At 35.5% G+C, this 21,778-nt stretch overlaps 1 protein-coding gene across 5 annotated transcripts; it reads right to left on the reverse strand.

Annotated features, from left to right (window-relative positions):
• Positions 1-2,991: 2,991 nt before the first annotated feature.
• On the reverse strand, positions 2,992-18,269 carry LOC124836592 (phosphatidylglycerophosphate phosphatase 1, chloroplastic/mitochondrial-like). Of its 5 annotated transcripts, none has more exons than XM_088094296.1 (7): positions 18,061-18,265; positions 10,106-10,213; positions 9,452-10,018; positions 9,270-9,347; positions 4,377-4,450; positions 4,172-4,279; positions 2,992-3,325 (listed from the first exon to the last, which is right to left on the reverse strand). In XM_088094296.1, exons 2-7 carry the CDS (start codon positions 10,140-10,142, stop codon positions 3,203-3,205), a joined length of 987 nt encoding a protein of 328 aa, XP_087950422.1. In that variant the 5' UTR covers positions 10,143-10,213; positions 18,061-18,265; the 3' UTR covers positions 2,992-3,202. The 5 variants fall into 5 exon arrangements, with proteins under 5 accessions (XP_087950422.1, XP_087950420.1, XP_047167723.1 ...); XM_088094294.1 differs by having other exon boundaries at positions 10,106-10,210; positions 18,061-18,264; XM_047311767.2 differs by having other exon boundaries at positions 9,452-10,210.
• Between the last annotated feature and the right edge of the window lie 3,509 nt (positions 18,270-21,778).

The following is a 21,778-nucleotide window of genomic DNA, read 5'->3' on the forward strand; positions in this document are numbered from 1 at the left end:
AATTTTACCCTAACTGTTAAATGCTTTCAGACGGCGTTAAGTTTAGCTGAACTGTATTTTATATTTTGATGGCGTGGCATTGTTCATTAAAATTGAATGGCTTATGTGTTTTAAAATTGTTCACGTCACATCTCAAATCAACTTCTTCTTCTGTCTCACCACTTTCTCTCTCTCCCATCTCTTCCAACGCTCAAAAGCTGCAATCTTTCTTTGTTTTTTCCTCTTCTACTTCATCTTTCAACTTTTCCAGTCCTTTTCCATTGTTTTCCATTCTGCAATGACACCACACTGCAACAAAACCATTTTGATATCAAAACAACAAAACCCAATTAAAACCCAAAATTCACGAGACATAAAAAACATTGTTATCTTTTTGAGAAAAATTGAAATTGGAATTGAATGGATTTGGAAACTACAGAGGCGCGAGAATGGCAGTTAGATCAAGACTGAAATTTCACAATTTTAGCTCAACTTGCCAGTCAAAGGGAAAAACTTCAGATTTCCTTATGATAAAAAACCCTGAAATTTCTCTCAAAGTTTTTCTTTTTAATCTGTGGCGCCACGTTTATAGGCGAGACGATGCTAGGGCTCCTTCACAAGCAACCCTCTGATCAAATCTCTGGCAGCAAAGCTAACGGTTGGAGATTCTGGAAATCTTAGAGGCTCACCAATTACATTGAACAAAGTTGCACGGTTTGCAGGACCTTTGAATGGTGTTCTACCAAACAGAAGCTCATACAGGAATATGCCAAATGTCCACCAGTCCACAACACTTCCATGCCCTTCACCCTTGATGATCTCTGGGGCCAAGTACTCGTGTGTTCCAACAAAGGACATTGATCTTGCATTTGTTGGCTCGACAATTAGCTCAGGAAGAGGGGTCACCTGGTTGTGCACATCATTCTTTGGTTTAGACCTTTTGTCTTTCTTGGATTTTCTGGATAGAAAGCGCAGTGTGAAGCACGCAGTGTGAAGCGCATAAACGGCGGAATCCTTGTGCGTCCACGGGAGGAGTCTGCATCAGTGATTGGAGGAAGAAGAAGCACTGTAGCCACGGAGATCATTCAATTAAATTCAATTAAATGCATAATGCCACATCATCAAAGCAAAATATACAGCTCAACCTAATTTAACGCCGTTTGGAACAACTTAACGGTTAGGGTAAAATTGGCTCATTTTTACAAAAAATATGACCCAATTGAGACCGAAAAAAAAACGATGACCCTTTTGAGATTTCCATATATATACGAGGACCAACCGAGGGTTTAAACCTAAAATATAATTGTGTTGATTTAAAATAAAAACTAATATTAACTAATTTTTATTCACTTTCTCAACATTTTCCTAACCCAATAACATACCATAAATACTTATTTAATACCATGAAATACAATAACAAAATAAAAAGTTACTTTTATACGGATCTTACATTCTTTCCAATTCCAAAAAATTTTGTCCTCAAAAATTAAGCTACTACTCGAACAAGTGAGGGTATTCCTTCCGCAAGTATTATTCTAACTGCCCAGCTTGGGTTTCCTTATTCCAAAGCATTATCATTGTGCGAATCACTTTTCCTCGCAACTTCTTCATCTGAACATCTAATACTCTTACTGGTCCACTTCAACAGTGAGATCTTCACGAACTTGTATGTCGTCTAACTCCAACACATGAGTTGGATCAAGGACATGTTTCCTCAATTATGACACAGGGAACACATTTTACAGGTTCGCCAATTACGGTGGTAACGCTATCTTGTAAACTACTAGTCCAATCCGCCTAAGAAGCTCATAGGGGTCGAGAAACTTAGGTGACAACTTCCTTAACTTGATAGCATTATCCACTTATATACCAAGAGTGGTAAAACTCAAACTAGTCAAGATTAAGTAGAGGAACCAAGAATGGTTTATAATATTTGGAAACCAAGAGTGATTAATAATACTCATTGTATACCAGGAATGGTTTATAATCTTTGAAAAAAATTAGTAAAACCCCTTAAGAGATCTTAAGGAAAGTTGAATGTAACTCAAGTTGAGTAATTCAGTATAAAAATATTTGTGTTATTGTTTCCTAGTTTAAAATGTTTTCTTAAAACACTTTATTAGAAACACACACCTAACTACTATAAGAGATCATCCAACCCTGCAATAGTTAATAAGCATTGATTTGCAAAAGAATCTAAAAGCACTATTTATACCCCTTTTCTAATAAAGTTAATAAGCATTCATTTGCAAAAGAATCTAAAAACACTATTTATACCCTTTTTATAGTGTTTTTCTTACTTTTCATACCTTCATCCCTCATTCTTCCTGTAAGCCTCCGTCGCACCTCAAATTCAACCTTAAGTGGCGTTTCCAACCATAGCATCAATTTCCACAATGTTGCAATAAGAAAGTTGAGGCAGAAATCACAAACAAGAAAAGAAAAGGAACATGTACCACTCCACGAACGCAATTTCCAACAATCGCCAACCGTCAGGGTTGAATGGAATAACTCCCACATCAAATGCATTTCCAAAATCCTAAATCCCCACCAACCTTCGTAACCGCTATCTATCTCCGTAATCACTACCACCAAACTCATTACCTTTAAACCCACCTCTAAAGAAAGAGTTCCAATGAAGAAAAAAAGAAAAAAGATTTGCAGTAAGGAGAGAAAGAAAGTTGTAGGAAAGAAGAAAGACTCTAAAAGCGATAACTAGCATTTATTACCAAAGACACTTTACATATAAAATGTAAAGACGAAATCAACATATACATTGAAGCGGAGACGAAATATGATTTTAGCCAATAGTTTAGAAACTTCAAAACATATTTAACCTTATTGATTATAATACATTATATTATTATATTATATTAATAGTTAATATTGTATTAAAAAGCCTAATCTTTTAATATGATTTACTTACACTACGACAGTAGTTGCCGCTGCTCTACGGTAAGGTGTAATATAACCTTAACTAACAAACAGGAGAAAATTTTGTGAAAATTACAATAAGAAAAACACTGGTTAAAAAGATTATTTTTTAAATTTAGTTATTTAAACAGGCTCTAACCAGATGACATAAATTGCCACATATAAGACAGCTGGGGAATGTTTTCCATTTTGGTAAAAAATAAACTAATTGATTATTTAAAAAAATATTGACATGTATGCATTACTCAAGGGCAGTAATATGGTAAAAAAAAAAGGCAGTGTTTAGAGATTAGTCTTGTGAAGGATGTGGCTCTCTCACACATATATTTGGATCTGGCAATAACCTCTGGCCAAGTGGCTTCAACCTTCTTCTGGACCAGTACCTTACAAAGGAATTCTCTAGCTTCCTCACCTATCATCAAAATTATTAAGGGAATGTTATTTCTTTTTTCAAATTGATTAATAATAATCAAACATAAGAAATTAATTAATATTCATGAATAAAATTTGTCTAATGTTTAGCCAGCATTGTCAAACAGAATTCACACACCCATCATTCGAATGGTATTAAAACATCAAAGCATGTCAGAAAGCAGATAACATATACAAGTAACTACACGTTGATCAGGTCAAAGATCATGATACATGATAGATAGATCTCAAAGAATGAGAGAAGTTTCATAGAGATAAGTAACACATTGAGTAATTGATTTGAATATTGACAAAAGATACAATAATAGTGGTTAAGTGCTTTATTTATGGAGCTTATTTCTATCGAACAAGTTACTCTTAACAAGCTATATAAAAGATCTATAGAGACTTTTCACACCAACACAACCCATAGCAGAAAGAATCTTTAAGCCATGATACCATGAATTCCCCATTGGCACAAAGAATCATGCCAGAGATGTATAACAGTTCCATTAAAAATGAGTTGAGTTAGATTACTTGGTCACACTCAAGCTTTTCTAAGAATTTACTACTACAGTGCTTTTGATGCAGATGAGTCATTCCACACAATTTTTGTGGAAAATATATTTTCTTAGTTTTACTAGAATCTCATAAGTTGACTATACAAGAGGTACGGGAGCTTTTAAGCTTGAAGATTTTATCTCTGCTATATTTCTCTTTCGTTATAGGATCTGTCAAACAGAACTTCTCATTTCTCTTCCATTAATGAACAATTAATTCCACTAATCAAGAAAAATTAATCACAACAAACAATTCTTGCACCCAGAATGTAAAATGAAAAGCATACCTGTTTAACAATAAATGGCTCCTCAGCAAGACTCAATGGCTCTGTCAAAATAGTTAGAAACCCATTCCGATTGCCATAAACAATGTCAGTGAATGGCCGATCACCCACCTACCACAGATATTATGCTTTAACTTTTAACATAAATCTGAATCAAACTACAAAAAAGTAGCTGATAGAAGGTGGACACTACAGAATTCTTATCTACCATAATTAATCGCGAAGCTTCACAACCAAAATGCTTTTCAGTTTCTTCAGCTGTACCGCCTGGCTTCTTCACCCCTGAAGCATTCACTTGACAGGATTAATATGTAAGAAAGAATATTTTTATTCAAGTTGATTCTTTGAAACAGTACATCAGTCTCTATACAGAGAACTCTAACCCTAAAATAATAATTACAAAGTGATCTCTAGAATCTTCTAACAACTTCTATTAGCTTCTAGTAATGCATTTAATATTCTACCAACCTCTAGTAATGCATTTAATATCCTACTAACAACACTTTTCCTCAAACTGGTGAATGGATATCTATCATTCCCAACTTGCATGTGAAATCATGAAATTGTTCAGTGGAAAGACAAATCTGCTAGCTGAAGCACAGATGGACGTATGAAGTAGTGATAAGGCCACTATCCAATTTCTCTTTAATAAAGTGGCAGATCTATCTCTATGTGTTTGGTCTTACCACGCTGAACTAGATTGTAAGCAATTCTAATAGTTGACTTATTATCACAATAAAGAATTGTAAGATAATTCTTCACATGCCACTTTAAGATAATTCTTAGCCACAATAATTCACACACCCATTGTGCCATAGCTCGAAACTTAGCCTCTGCACTAGACCTTGCAACAACATTTTGTTTCTTACTTCTCTAAGTCACCAAATTTCCACCCAAGAACATGCAATATCCTATGGTAGACTTCCTATTTGTGACAAATGTACATGCTTCAATTTTTCATTTTTCATTTCTCTTGAACAATAATCCCCTTCCTAGACTTGTCTTCAAATATTGAAGGATGTTGTTTACAGCTTCTAAATGTCTTTCCTTTGGATCATGGATGAAATAACTAATGACACTCACAATATAGGCTACGTTTGGTATGGTGTGAGCTAAGTTAATGAGCTTCCTAACAAGTCTTTGATATTGGCCTTTATTCACAATAGTGCCTTCATCACTACAAATTTTATGGTTTTGTTCTATAGGAACTCCAGTGGTCTTGCAATCAATCATACTTTTTTCTTTGAGAAGATCAATAACGTACTTTCTTTGGGATATAAAGATGTCGTTCTTTGAGTAAGCTACTTCTATCCCAAGGAAGTACTTCAACCTTCCTAGATCCTTCACTTCAAATTGAGTGACAAGCTTTTCTTTCAAGATTTGTTTCTCATGTTCATCATCTCTTGCAACAATCATATCGTCAACATAAACCAAGAGTAGTGGAAATCTACCTTTTGGGGATGGCTTGATGAACAAGATATGGTCACCTTGACTTTGTCGATACCCCATGGAGATCATAACTTGAGTGAGTTAACCAAACCAAGCATGAGGTGACTGCTTGAGTTCATACAAGGCTTTTTTCAACCTACATACTTTATTCCCCCCTCTTCAATATGCCTAAAACCTAGACAAATTTCCATGTTGATGTCCTCCTCTAATTGTCCATGCAAGAAAGCATTTTTCACTTCAAATTATTGCAATTCATCTTTGCCATTGAAGCAAATGTCTCCTCATAATCGGCACCATAAGTCTAACTAAATCCTTTAGCAACTAATGTTACTTTGTAAAGTTCTAAGTTCATATGTGTTTGAGTATGTTTACATGGGTATGTAAGGCTTGAATGCATGTATGATGTGTTAAGTATGTTTCCACGTGATCTAGGATTGATGTATGTATGTTTAAATGCTTGAATCATGTCCATTATGTGTTTCAATTCGACAATAATCGATTGTCATCAGTTATAATCATGATGATCTATGTGTGAGATGTTACTGATGACATCAACAGTTAGAGATCAAAAATCAATGATCAAGGATTGAGGATCGAGGATAGAGTAATTCATGGTGATTGAAGTGTTATGATTAGAGGATTAGAAATTCTTTTGTTATTACTACTATTTATGGGGTGTTGGATTATATTGTTAATATAATCAGAATATTATATCTTGTTATTATGATTGTTTTATCGGGAGCTTACCCCATACGTGTTTGTAAATAAAATTATCGGCGATGATCGTATAATGCGTTATATGTGTACAGATGATGTTGCAGATGATGCTGAGACATGATTGATTCGAGAGATGACGAGGACAAACTTGGGTTTTTTTTCAAAGTTATTGCATTTGAATGTTAAAACAATGTAATTGAAACTGTTTTATTTCCTTCGTTATTTCTATGGAACAAATGCTTTTGGAACTATTATGTTTTGAATACATTATGTCGTTTAAAGGTTAAGGTTTTTGAAAATACGTTTCTGCATTATGATAAAGTTATGTATTTTATCGGTTTTTGAATAACCCGTGACACTCTGAAATTTGGAGCGTTACAGTTCTTGTATGAAAGTGATAAAACATTATTCAAGAGATTCAAAAGACTTGGCCTCAAAAGAACTCTCTCCCTAAAGCTGAGGACATTAGTAAAAAGATTTAGTTTCATCAAAAGTGACATTGATGGAGGTATAAAACTTTGAACCAAAGGATGATAAGAGCGATACCCCTTTTTTATAAAATGCATAACCCACAAATATGCATTTAACAACTCTAACATCTAACTTTCCACGAAATTGACTATGAATACGAATAAACACAACATGTCCAAACATTAGACTATGAAGACTAGAGAGAAAAGGAACATATGGAAAGAAGGAAAATATGAACTCAATGGGACTAGAACCATATAGGACTCGAGAGGGTAATCAGTTAATAAGATAGGCTGTAGTGAGGATAGTCTCTCCCCAATAAGATCTAGGGATATTCATTTCGAAAAGAAGTGTTCGTACCACCTCAAGAAGATGCCTATTTTTTCTTTCAATAATGTCATTTTGTTGTGGTGAACTCACACAAGTAAATTCATGAACAACATCATTTTCGGAAAGGAATTTAGACATGTCATGATACACATATTCCTTCCCATTACCATAACATAAATATTTAATTGACTTCCAAAATTTGTGTTTTTACCATTTGGAAGAATTTGACAAATAAGTAAAAACTTTAAATTTTTCCTTCATGAGGAAAATCCATGTACAATGGGTATAATCATTAATAAATGTGACAAACCATTTAGAACAAGATATATCATAGTTTGATGCAAGCTCCCAAACGTCAAAATGAAATAAATCAAAATGATGAATTAAATCAAAATGACATACACTCTTTGTATTACTAGGAGGATATGTGATGACATGGTGTATTGCAAGTTGACATACATCACATTTAAATGACTCAACAAACTCTTTCAAAAATAAGGAAGGGAACATGGACTTTAGAGCAAAAAATTAAGGATGTCCTAAACAATGATGGAGAAGCCAACTTTGAGAGGACTCTAAAGTATAGAAAGATTGGAGACAAGAGGTAATTTAAGAAGGCACAAAAATAGTGCAAGATTCTGGGAAACACAATGGGTAAGAAAGAAGGTTACATAACACTTTATGTCATGGGACCTTCATAAATCGTCCTTTATGAAGGTTAAAGAACACTTTGGTCTCCTCCATAAATCGTCCAAGGACCTTCCTTGTTTGTTAACCATTATTTCTAGATTCTCCCTTCCATGACTTCCCCCCTTCAGAGATTCGGCAGGTCAAACAAATTGATAGGTTTCTTGGTAGCACCAACCCTTGGTTAAGCACACAACACGCACACAACTCACAAAAAAGTAAATTGTATTGATATTTGAGGTACATAGGAATTGTTCGAAAGCATCCAAGGAAGCAATTCTTCCTTCACACATAATGTAATATTCCTGTCAAAATGTGTCATTCTCGAGACATTCTTCCCCCCTTTATAGCTAACACCTTAACCCAAACACACCTACCCCAATAGCCTAAAAGAGATTAATGAGGGATATGGTATGCGGTATCAGGTTTGAGAACCCAAGAGTCCTTACATAAAATTTTAGAAACATTAAAAGAGGAATTGAAGTTTTACCAGTATGGCTAGAAAGCAAGTACCATAAGGTGACCTACTGGTAGACTCCATGAGAGTTTTCAATCTTCAATTTCAGCACATAGTGCATGTATCTCTAAAGTTAGAAGCTCAACATTGCTTAGTGGAGCAGTCATGCTTAAGTAAATAATAGGGATTTCTTAGCCCCTCTTAACTAAAAAAGAACAATAAGACAAAAGGCTCTAAAGGTGGCAACAACGACAATTTTAACGGAAGCTCCAACAAAAAGGTTTGACAACTCCGGTAGAAGTCTGGCAAGGGTCCGACAAGGGTTCGATGACAACTCCGATGAGGGTCTGATGACAACTCTAACAAGGGTCCAATGAGGGTTTGATGACAACTTCAACGAGAGGTTTGACAACAGCTCCAGCAAGGTTCTAACGACAGCTTCGGTGAGGGTCTGACAAAGGTTTCAACTAAGGTCTGACAACAACTCCGACAAAGGTCCAACAACTCCACAAGTTGGGTACACTTCAAGTAACCCTAAAAAGAACTAAAACTAAGAAAGTAAAGGAGAAATGCGGAAGCAAGGCTCCCAAGATCGGGAGCTCTAATACCAACTTGAAATGATTAATATGAAAGAAAGAAGATTTTTATTCAAATTGATTCTTTGAAAGAGTACATCAATCTCTATATATAGAGAACTCTAACCCTAAAGTAATAATTACAAAGAGATTTCTACAATCTTCTAAAAACCCTCTAGAAACTTCTATTAGCTTCTACTAATACATTTAATATTCTACCAACTTCTAGTAATGCATTTAACGTCTTACTAACAACACGTTCGTACACATATCAACATCCCTACCAAAGCAATTTATCCCAAGAGAATAATTCACACTCCCAACATTTTAAACAGAGCAGAGAGACCATGTATTTTCAAGTTCCAAGATAAGGAAATATTGCAGAAAATGCTCTAAAATAGAAGGCAAAACTCACTATGTCGGATTACTTTAATTCCGATTGCACCTTCAAGCATCCTAGCTTTTGAACCATCATGGTCATATTCATGAAGTCCTGATTCACAACAATAAAGCAGCAGAAAACAATTTAAGTGACACAGTGAACAACTTGTACCATAAAATTCAGAACATTTTCTAATTGCTTCAAGCTAGAATTACCAGCAGAGTTACTAAATACAGCAATATCATGACCAAATGCCAATTTACAACACTCCAATGAAGACGCAAGTGGTGGCCAGGGCTTCAAAGAGTAAGGAGCTGTAATAGTATTGTCTTTGTCAAAGACAACTCCCTTAAATCCCTTTTTGCGCAGCACAGCCCAATCAATGTACCGTATATCAGGAACAGAAATATGGGGCATTGCCAATTTTGGGTCTTTAAACATCACCATAGTTGAACATAGAATGGCCTCCAAGTTTATTCTTTGGCCAAGTGCTGCTTTCACATCTACCCACCACATGTTCGTGAAAAGGCTAGCCCTGTTATTGTCCTTGAATTCTCCTTGGTCGTCTACTTGATGATGGTAGTGGTTTCTTGTCCTTGGATGTTGATTATTGATGTCATCTGTGTCACTGTCAGGGAACAATTGTAGAAATAATAAGTGTTTGTGGTTCTGGTTTGAATTGGAATTGTGAACTGAACGGTTATTGCTTTCTTTCCCTTTGCTGCAATTGTGGGTCTGAGGAAGACTTAGGCCACATAAGTTTTTGAGGGAAATTTGGCTATCTGCATTGGCAAGTGATAGAGTCGTGAGTTTTCTCTTTTGTTGGGCATGATGATGGACGTTAAGATGGTTGGGAATGCGGTACCAACAACTTGGAAGCTGAGCAGCGACAGTAGTCAACAGCATTTTATTCTTTTTCTTGCTTAACTAATGTCATGGCCACATGTTGCTACAGATGTATGCTTCAATCATTGCTACTTATATAATAAGATCAAAACAAAATTACGGTTTTTAATTAAAGATCAATAAATAGAAAATGTAACATCAATGGAAGTATAATGAAGGTAAGCATCTTACATAAAAGATTCTAAATACAAGATAATTTGAAAAAGTAAAATAGTCCACGAAAACACGGAGTCAAAAAGAATTAGTCATACAAATTAAAATGTTCTAGTCTTCTCATAAAAAAAGTCTCACCTTAAATTATTATCATTCATTGCTTCTAGGTGCAGTTGTTGCCAAAAGAACACTGAATGTCCAAAGGCAGAGCAGTTAAGTGTAATAATTATTGTACATGATTAGTAAGCTTGTTATGGTTAGTAACATATGACTACTACAGTCCAATAAGATCTATAAATAGAATTTTTTATTTCACATCATTATCATTTTCAATGAGTTTAATATATTACCCTGTGAGTATTTTGAGCTCTTAATCTTTCTTATCAAAATGATCTTCATGTTGTTGATCCATCGCTTTGTCACAATAATAAAAAAGCTCAACGCTAAAATACATTCTCTAGGTTATACACTATGTAAACAAAACCAAAGGCAAGATTCTTTTCCCCTTGGCAATAGATATTCTTACTAACTGGCATAACAATAAATAATTTGAGTTTATAATGATGCAAAAATTTAAAAGAAAACACAAAAAATCCACTCCAATCATGAACTATCTATTGCGTTTCTTGGTGACAAAAAAAAGAAACCCTGAAAACTGTCCTGGTGTGAACACCAGACACGTAACTCACTCTAGCACACAAAAGATTATCTGCCTCTGTATTTCTGGTAACACAACAATGTACAAAAGCATTCAAGGAAGCCTGTCTTCCTCCCCACATGATGCAATTTACCTGTCCCAACTACAAAACAATACAGCATGTCCCTTCAAGACACTCATTCCCCTTATATAGCTAATTCCTTAAACAACCACCCAAACATAACTGCCTAACCAACTTCCCCCGTCCATCCCACCTTATGTCCTGTTTTTGTCCCCTTTTTTCCTGACATAAACCCTTAAGACCCATTCATTACTCGCTGACCTCTAAACAATCTTGTCCTCAAGGTGAAAATCTGAGAATTGGTCCTTCATGGTTGCCACATCCTGTCCTCCTCAGCATCTTTGTTCCCTAAAATCTGAACAATTCTTTCCAAAACAAGCTTAGGAACGTAGGATCTCTATAGCTTACTGTGGAAGAAGGTATGTCGTGTAGTCTTACTATGTCCCTTACAAACAGGCATGACCAAAAATTCATAATGTCCTTGGTGTGTGCGAAATGTTGTTTTGTGGATGTCTTCTTCCTTCATCCTTATTTGATGGTAACCTGCCCTTAGATCCACTTTTGAAAAAAAAAACTGGCCCCTTGTAGTTCATCCAACAATTCTTCTATAACAAGAATAGGGAACTTGTCTGGAATGATCGATCGCCTTGTTCAAAGATCTGTAATTTATGCAAAACTCCAATTGCCATCTTTTTTTATCACCAAGATAACATGGCTAGAGTATGGGCTCTTGTTGGGCCTAATTATCCCCATTCCCAGCATTTTAGCTACCTGTTTTTCTATTTCAGATGTTAACAGGTGAGGATACCTATAGGGCCTCACGTTGATAGGGTCCACTCTGACTTTAATAGGGATCTTATGATCATGGTCTCTTCTGGGTGGTAGTTTTGTTGGTTCCCTGAAAATCTCCTCATACTTCCCTAAAATCTTCTCAAGTTATGTGGACTCTCTTGACGATAACTGTTCCAGCCTTCTCTCTTTTTCTTCCAACTCAGTTTTTTCCAAACTCCAAACTAAAGTAACAACTTCAATTTCAGTTTCCTTTAGTAGAGCCGCAGGGGTCACCATTTTCTTGGCCAGAGTAGGATCGCCTCTAATCATCACCTTCCTCTCTCCTTGGGCAAAACTCATAGTTAAATTTCCCCAATTGATTTTGACTTTCCCCTAGTGAAGCCAACCATGTTACCCCAATATGAAATCCACCCCACCTAGTTCAAACAAATAAAACCTCTCCTTCACCTCCACCCCTCCAACACCACTGAAATGTCGCTACAACATCTGCTTGTAGTCTTCATGTGTCCATCTCCCAAGCATATTTTGTAGGGAGGGGTTTCTTCCACCACCCAGCCTAGTTCAGCCACCAGTTTTGTTGAAATGAAATTGGGGTTGGCGCCACTATCAATTAACATCAACACACGTCTTCCTTTTACCCATCCCTCTAATTTCAAAGTCTTTGACTATGTCAGCCCCCAACCGAGAAGACTGACAACTCCATGCACTTATGCTCCATTTCCACCTCCTCTTCTCCTTCTCCTTCTTCCTCACACTTAGCCATAATCAATATCCTCATACTCCTTTCTGGGCACCTATGGTCTAGACTGTATAGGCCCCCACAGTGAAAACATCTCCCCTTTTCCCTTGTATGGATGTACTCTAGATAAGGAAGGTTCCTTATCCCTCTGCTTCGGTTATCTCTAGCCATATTACTTCCAATCTTGGATACTCCCAAAGTACCGGCCCCTCATTCCTTGTTGTGCTTATGTCACTTGAAGTACCCTGTGTTAAGACAAGATCGTCTGAGAGAGAGACTAGGATCGTCTACAACATCTCTAGTTTTGAAGTTTAACAAACAACATTAAACGAAATAGTCTTGGGTAATCAAACACACAAAAGAAGCATCTACACAACAAGCCTAATCAAAGTTGTGTCAAAAGCTACATAAGATGTTAAATAATAGAAGAGAAAAGATAAAACAACATAGGAGCATAACAGAAGTTCACACAGAAGAATTAAAAACATATAACAAGTACAAGAAACATCCAAGTTAAACTGACGAAACACTGAGCGCACCAAGTACAATATCTGAAGAACTTAATATGCAAAACGTAATAATCAACTCTTAGTCTAGAAAGGTCGTTAAGGGAAAGGCCAAGATCGTTTAGTGACTTCACACTTCTTGAGGACTAATGAATAGCATTGAGCCAAAAGATGCTTAACAAAGTATTATCCTCCTGAAATTCACAACACAAATGGAAAAACGACGTATAAATAGGGCTGAAGAAAAAGCCTTTGTAAGACGCTCCATTCAACGGTTTGCCTATTAATATGTCAATGAGAGTCTGGATGCAACCAGTGTTATACATCACTAAGCGATGATAAAACGAACTCTCAATACATGTTGATAGATGAAACTGTCAAAAGATATTTTTGGAAAGTAAGCTAAAAGTCTTAAACATAATCCAAGAAATCATACTGAATGAGAGTCTTACTAAATCACTCGTGTTACACCTTGCTAAACGAGCTAAACGAACTTTCACTATAAAATAATGTTTATGGTAATCGTACTAAAGGTACAAACATAATTCCATAAACATATGCTAAAAGATATCTTACTAAGCATGCTCTTGAACTAAACGCGTATTTACTAAACATGGTGCCATTAAGAAAAGCCCTTCATAGGCTAAACGATACCGTGTGCTAAAACAAAGTTTTCATCCAACTATGAAATCTTATCAACTGCTTGGTATCTTAATGAAAAGCTTAAACGATCAAATCCTGCCTGAACAGTAGAAAACATAAAAAGCACTTTGTTGTTCTGAGCAGACATTAAATGTCATTAAATGCTCAATGTTTAAAAACAACAAACGTGATAAGAGAAAAGACATATATGTTTCATGCATATCTACTCTACTTTATGTAGATTTTCTATTACTCACATCTACCAGCTCTATCAAATATAAGGCAAAAATAGATGTTAGAGAAAAGAAGACATTTGTGGAACGATCTTCTCATCAAAAGTCGCACCAAAGTGATTACACAATCTACTTTTGATAAAGTACTGAAAAAGCAAGTCTGCTTTGACAAGTAGACCTCAACCTATGACAGTCACCTATGATAAAGGCTACAAAGAGCCGAATTTCGAGGACAAGCATCATCTAACGACTACATTATCAAAAGGCTTATAAATAGAAGATCTTTGAAGAAGAAGAACGAGAGGATGGACACTTAAGGAATGAAAAGAAAAATCATCCTCATGGAAAGATCAATAATTCTCTCAAAACTATTTAGAATCAGACCTTCTTGTGTAAGAAGAAAGAGAGAGAAAAGCTTAAAAGGAAGAAGAAGACTCTCAAACTTCATTGACTTATAAGCTTACCGTTGTAAGAAGAGAGGAGAGAGAAAAGTTCAGTGAGTCTATTAGATTAAATTGTATTACATACATATCCTCTTTGTGAGAGTTATCGTCTAAGGACTTGTATTCAATCTTTTGATTGTAAATTCTGAAGAGAATTCAAACACTTGACATTTAACATGGTGGAGTTAAACACTAGCTAGACATGTGTGTCTAGTGGAAAATAGGAGTGGGTGAAACTCAGTGATGTTTAACTTAATAGAGTTAAACGGTAGCTAGACATGTGTGTCTAGTGGAAACCAGGACTAGGTGAAACTCAGTGACATTTAACTTGGTGGAGTTAAACGATAGCTAGACAAGTTTGTCTAGAGAAAACTAGGAATGGGTTAAACTCGATTAGACAGTGTATCAGGAAGATATCGGAAAACTCGACAATTGGACGTTGCTCAGTTGAGTGAACCAATATAAAATGTTTGTATGTCATGTCTTAGCTTTAAAAACATTCCACTTTCAAATAAATCAGATGTGCGAAAAGCAAATCATTAACATGCACGCTTATAACAGACACTCCTTCCTCTAAGAGCTACTTCTCCTAAACGCTACAGAGATTAGCTAAACACTAGGATTATAAATGTGCCTATCAGAACAACGTTTATAGCTTAAGAACTTAGCCACTCGTGAGGATCATTCAATCTCTATCAACAATTGTTAGATATCAACTTCGAAAAGGATTTACAGAAACACTATTCAACCCCCCTTCTAATATTTCTCGATACTTCACCCTGTCCACTTTTGGCCCCTTTGTACGTCTTTCTTTTGGAAACAACCCCAAACCCCCCTTAATATCTTCTAGAAGATTGACTACCTTTATTGGCCACTCCCTTGTCTAGTCTGGGATCTGTTATAACTTCCTCTACATCCCTGGCTATCTCCATACCCCTTAGCAATTCTATAGGGTTGTGGGGCCTGATTTGGGTCCTAATACTCCACTGCAATCCAGCAAAGAAGTACCTCAGTAGTTGTTCCTCAGTCAACTCAGTAGCTTATGCCACTTGCCTCTCAAATTCTTGAATATAATCCCTCACAAACCCATTTTGTCTTATCGCAGCCAGTTTTTCAAACATTGTGCACCTATCTTTTCCTCCAAATCTCCTGATCAAAGCTTCCGTTAGTTTCTCACAAGAAGGATTCTTGGTCTTTTTTTTCTAGAACTATAACCAGAGGTTGGCTCCTCCCTTCATGCTAATGAATGTCAGTCTTATGTTTTCCTTTGTTGAAACATTTTGGATCTTGAAAAATTTCTTTGCTCTAGATATCCATCCCATTGGATCAACCCCTTCAAACGTAGGCAAATCTACTCTCTTCATCCAGCCTCTTTGTATTTCCCCCTTCTCTTCTTCCATCTCCTCCTCCACCTCGTCCTTCCTTCCCAATCTTTCCCCATTCATCGACCCTTGACTATCCTCTGAACTCTTGTCTGACTTCTTGGAATTTTTCATAAGAACTCTAATAATCTTTGTGAGTTCTTGATGACCATCCCTTAGATCCTCTAACGCCCTTCCGTGCTCATTGACCATCCTTTCTATCATGTTGATTCTTCCCTCCATTTCTTTCCCTTTTTTGAAATCTGGTAGATACGACCACTTGTTGAATTTCATGGTGACAAGAAACCCTAAAAACTATCCTACTGTGAACACCAGACACATAACTCGCACTGTAGCACACAAAAGAATATCTACCTCTGTATTTCTAGTAACACAACCATGTACAAAAGCATTCAAGGAAGCCTATCTTCCTCCCCACAGGATGCAATATTCTTGTCCCAACTACAAAACAATACAACGTGTCCCTTCAAGACACTTATTCCTCTTTATATAGCTAATTCCTAAAACAACCACCCAAACATAACTGCCTAATAAACTCCCCCCTCCATCCCACCTTATGTCCTGTTTTTTTCCCCTTTTCTCCTGACATAAACCCTTAAGACCCTATCACTATCACTAGCCTATCAGGTCAATGAGTATTCTATTCTATCAATCAACAGCCAAAGAGAAAATTTTGTCACTTAAATAAATACCTCAAATGCCTTGTGTAATAAATTAAATACTAAAATCTTAAAATAATCTTTTAGTATCCCCTTTAACTAACCTGGAATGTGTTACTAAATAATCGTCCTATCCTCCCAAGCTTGGTATTAGGAGCACTGTTATCAGATTCCTAAGATTCATGATATGCATCTCACAACTCTATACATTCTGGCTATCTACCAATTTGTATACCAAGATGAATCGTAAATGACTTTGTATCTCAAAATACATGACTAAATCTATGAAATTTGTATCACCCTTACGATTCAACGGTTCATATGTTTTCACTTTTTCACCTTAGGTGCATGTACTCTATATAGCTCTTAAATTGTTCGGTTTCCATTCTTCTAAATAAAGACTTCACAAGCTTATATAACTAATGTTTTTGTATGAATTCTACTTAAGTTGTTTTTACCTATTACTAGTTGTAACTGTTTACATTGAACACTATATATGCTATATTTGAAATATTTTTTACTGCACCAAAATCTTAAGTCGGTACAAAATTACAATCCATGATTCGAAAAATAGTTTGGTGATTCACAACAAGCAAAACATGTAAAGTGGAGGGGGAACCCTCCTCGTTTTCCAGCTCTCCCCGTCCCTTATATTCAGAAGTTTCTCAATATATATACTAAACAAATTCATTCACAGAGAAAGTAAATTTTTGAAAATAACATGCTGGGTCAAACAAGCAAAAAAAAAAGTTCCAGACTGTGTTTATTCTCATTTAACCAGATAGTAAATGAGAAAGGAAAATCCCTTCACATCACACCAACAGACCTACTACTTATTCTAAGTACCCTCTCCCCCATCCCGGGGGGAAAAAACAACGACAATGAAAAGGTGGAGTGCAGATTAATTATTGGGCAACACAAATTTAAGGCCTGTTCGTTTTTATAAAATGACAAATACCTACAAAAGTACCACATTCATTTCATTTCATTTGATGATGCAACGAATTTTTACACCACTCTTATGAAAATCCTTGAAAACAAGAATCAAAGTGAAAACAACGGGACCCTTTTGTAATTATAAGTAATAAAATGAAAACTATAAGAATTTTCATAAATCAAACAAACCCTTGTCATATTTTAAGCTCTTCTTCACTCTTCCTAGGGCATAAAACTGAATAAGATTTTCTTTCCAACCCTATTATTAACCAAAACTCAACTCTATGCATAAGCTTAAGAATAACCCAACTTCTGCAGTCATAAAATTTCATACTGCATTAGTAGGAGAGAATATGAATGCAAAATGTGTGCTACTAGCATTCCTCAAACTGAATTAAAAGTAATTTCCACCCCAAAAAGGAAATAATGAGAAAAATAAAAACTTTTTTATTTTCCCATAATAATTGATATTCATTTCCCATCAAAATAATTCCAATTAGTCTAACTAACCAAAGACAAGAAACAATAGCATCGAATATTATAGCTAAGTACAACGGCAACATGTCACCGTACAAAACACAGGTACAAATTTGTTAACCTAAAAATGCATAAAAAAAAATCCATATTCGAGAACTAAAATCATTATCTTATATATAATGATTATACATAATAATAATAATAATAATAATAATAATATTAATAAAAGGAACTTACAGAAACAGCGTGATGAATGGTGTGGGGATTGAAAAAGGAGAATAGCAGAGAGTGCAAATAAAGTGAGTGAGGATTTTGGGTTATTGTGTTTTTGGCGCAGCTGCGCGCTGTTGCGTTGTGGATCAAACGAGAAACGAGAAATGGGGACCAAAAGAATAGAGTTTTGTTACCACCTCGTATTCCCAGTTGATACATATGTTTCTTTTGGTTGTGGAAAGTGAGAAAAAAAAAATAGAAGATGGGACAAGAAAACAAATTTAATTATTTTCAAAGTTCTTTTATATAAATCTAAATTTTATTTTATTTTTTAATTTAAAAATGGTGGATCCTTGGGTAACTTACATGTTTAGAGGATATCTATACCTTTTTATCTTTAATCAATTGAAAATAATCATCAGTATTTAAAATTACATCTTAAATAAGCTATCATTAGTGATATTTCGAATTTTATAATTGAAAAATTGATGTCACTTCTTCTTTTTCTAATTCAATATTAAACTTGAAAATGGTATATATGTGTTAATGAAATTAAAATCCAAAATAATACATCATTTAAACCCTACAAGTACAACTTACTAACCTTATGGGAGAGAGTGTAAAACAAAAAATAGTGATTAAACATGCTACTCATACATGTTATCAAGATTATCTTAGTCAATGAAAAAATTGTATTCAATAAAACACTGAGATCATAATACGATGGAAGAGATTAATTTATGACATAATTAAAAAAAAAAGAGAAAAAGTATTCAAGTATGTCTCCATAATTTATTGATTTATGACGGTAAGGTACTATTCCATAAGATAAGTGTACCACATTTTGTATATTTTTGTATTTACTATTAAGTATTTGCTTGACTTAACTACAAGTTATTTCAACATTTAAATATATGCTATCAAACTTAATCGATATGAGAATTTCTTCTAGTCCGAATGTATTTGATTTATTAGACTTAAGGTATGTATTTATTTTAGGATTGAATATATATTGTAAAGATTTTTTTTTATTTATTGTCTATTTCATTGTTCAACATTCGTCCTACGGTACTTAGTATATGTCCTCTAGTACTCCAAATATAACCATAGGGAAAAAAATCCTATAAAAGGTTATATGATGCTTAAGTTACTAATTGGTCAGAGCTCCTTGTTCAAATTTCAATTAATGCAAAAGTGAATAATAAATTACTATTATTGTTCTATTTGTAGTGTTTGACCTTAAATCATGAATTCAACTGGATAGGTCACACTTATGTGGGTCCATCAGCCTTGAAACCCACTGGTCTAATTACCTATTTAGGCCCAACCATGAGCTTTAGCCATTTGACAATCCCTCCACGCTTTTCGTTAAGAGACATCGGTACCCGGTATCCAGATTGGGATACCTAGTGCCCGGTGCCCGATATATTATTATGTTAAGACTACAGACCTTATTTGGAATGGTTAGAAGGTCTTTAGCCCTACATAGTACATCAATCCCCTAGTCTTTATATGACTGCAAGGCATGTAAATAGTGCCTTTTGTCCCACATAACCGAAGCAATGTTTCGGCCCCGATATTCGGTAGCCCAATTATTTGTGATATTTGCATAATAAGCTTTTGCAAAGAAAAAATGTTATATTTGGTCTTACCCTTACGGGTATAGTAGACCCCAGGCCTCAAATAGCATAACGGTAAAGAGGTTTAAATGCTGAAGGGGTTTACATGATGCAGTGATGTGACTTTTAGTGGTAGAGTTGGCACGTAAATCCAAGTGTCAACTTATAATGAGGTAAGTACGATTCACGACGAAGCATAAGGTCCACGGGCTTGGATTGAATGGTTGTGGCCCAACAATTTTTAAACGTTGAACCGTCACCATTTTGTTATAAATAGGGAGGGGAGGACCATAATTCACTGTTTAGTTTCGCTAGTATATGTGCTCTTGTTATCTTGCGCCTGCCAAAGAAGTTTCTCTTTGTTGAAGTGAAGTGTCCTTCCCTCTTTATCAAGTATGTTCGAGTCTTTTAGTGATAATAGTGTTGGTAGTAGGGTGTCGACTATTTGGACACTTCATCCTCCTTAGGTTTAGGGGTAAGCGCCGAGCACTTCAAACAAACCCAGGTACATGCTCCTGAGGAACATGCTAAGACTTCTTGGGAAGCTAGGGAAGGGTATGACTGGGTAGAAGTTGAAGTTCGGACCTAGACGTCAAACTATAGGTGGGCCTAGACAATATAATTAGGTAAGCAATATTTATATTTTTAAGAATGGAGAGTTATGATTATGACTTTTTCTATGCATATACCAATTCTACGCATATACCAATATATTCACGCAACTTCACATCTAGATTTCCTTTAATGAATTTACAATGGGCATCCTTCATCTCTTAAATGTAGCCCCAACGTAACTACATCCAAACGGGTAGGGATGTATACAAGCTTTCAGACTTTTGTGCTAGTGATTGTACATGGATTCGATCCTTGAGTGCTTCTTATATTTTTATTGTACCCATCCTCGAAAGTCGACATCTTGGGTATCTCAAATAAGGAAACCAAGGGTTCCCTTATTCAGACCATACTCATAATCTTTCAAAAATTTTAACAAATGAATTTTTAGAATAGTTATAAATGAAAGTGGTCGGTCCCACTTTTATGACGATAAAAGGAAGTTTCCCTTTTATTGGACATGTAATATGTTAAGGTATCAAGACTAGCCTTGGGATCGGTTATCTATCGAAGACAGGAAGGTTATTGGGGTATTAGAGCAATTACCTCAACAGATGCTTTTTAGGAATCTTGTTAGGATTTACTTATGTAGTAATATTATATATGAACTGAAAGCTAAGCAAAGAAAAATTGTTACGTAAGGGCATTTGTTGAATTGATCTTAACGTTTTTTCATGTTTGCAAGTTTCATGGCCCATCACATGCAAAAGGTTGGCAATGAGGACAACCTCTTCATCAAGCTTCCAAAGCAGATGAAGGATAAGGCTAAGGAGGCGGGACAGGCCCATGTCCCAAATCTACAACAGCCCGAGGCTAATATCCATTATCCTAGGTTTGTGAGGAAGAGGCTAGAGCCTAGGAAGCCTACGGGGTCTGCAAGGAAAGGACGAAAATTTGGACCGCCCTATTGGGTGAGGGCAAGAACAAGGAGGGGCTAGTAGTGATATGATCATAGGTGGGGCAACAATGAAGAGTTTTAAGAGTGACAACAAGAATAAAAAGAAATAGCATATGTTTTCTTAGGCTTGTATTTTGCCTATTCTAGTTTCTAGTTTCTTTCTCTTTATTTAGTTGTAAAGAAGCTTATATATTCTTCTTTTCTTTAAGGTACAAGCAATGTGGGACTTCACATAGCTTGGAATTAAAAGAAAGAAGATTAAATAAGTCTTTTCTCTTTAGAGTTGCTTGTAATGCAAGTTACCACATGTATAGTTTTAGTTTTGATTTCTAGACTAGTTAGGAAGCTTATGAACCCTTAAGAAATGGAAGAATTGAGAGATGTGGGACTAAGATCACCATGAGGTGCTGCTGGTCTAGACTTGAAGGCTTTTCAAGTCCCACATCTTTTAGTTCTCTTCACCTACTTCTTCCTTAAGGTTATATAAGCAACATAACGGTCTCCTTTGTAACACACCTTTGATTGAATGAATATAATAGTGATTTTCATTCATTTGCTTATCTTTTTTGAGATAGAATTTTGTCTCTTAGTCATCTTTTGGGTCTTATCTTGT

This window comes from Vigna umbellata, chromosome 7, assembly GCF_029865625.1.
Source record: "Vigna umbellata cultivar VRB3 chromosome 7, Vumbellata_1.0, whole genome shotgun sequence".
Classification (NCBI taxonomy): domain Eukaryota; kingdom Viridiplantae; phylum Streptophyta; class Magnoliopsida; order Fabales; family Fabaceae; genus Vigna; species Vigna umbellata.

What these genes read in the sequence shown, in the direction of transcription:
- LOC124836592 (XM_047311767.2), bottom strand. Translation starts at nt 10,142, where the DNA reads ATGCTGTTGACTACTGTCGCTGCTCAGCTTCCAAGTTGTTGGTACCGC. An exon ending in TGTATTTAGTAACTCTGCTG is followed by an intron (nt 9,348 to 9,451) that starts GTAATTCTAGCT and finishes GTTGTGAATCAG; the next exon opens with GACTTCATGAATATGACCAT. An exon ending in AAGCTTCGCGATTAATTATG is followed by an intron (nt 4,280 to 4,376) that starts GTAGATAAGAAT and finishes TATCTGTGGTAG; the next exon opens with GTGGGTGATCGGCCATTCAC.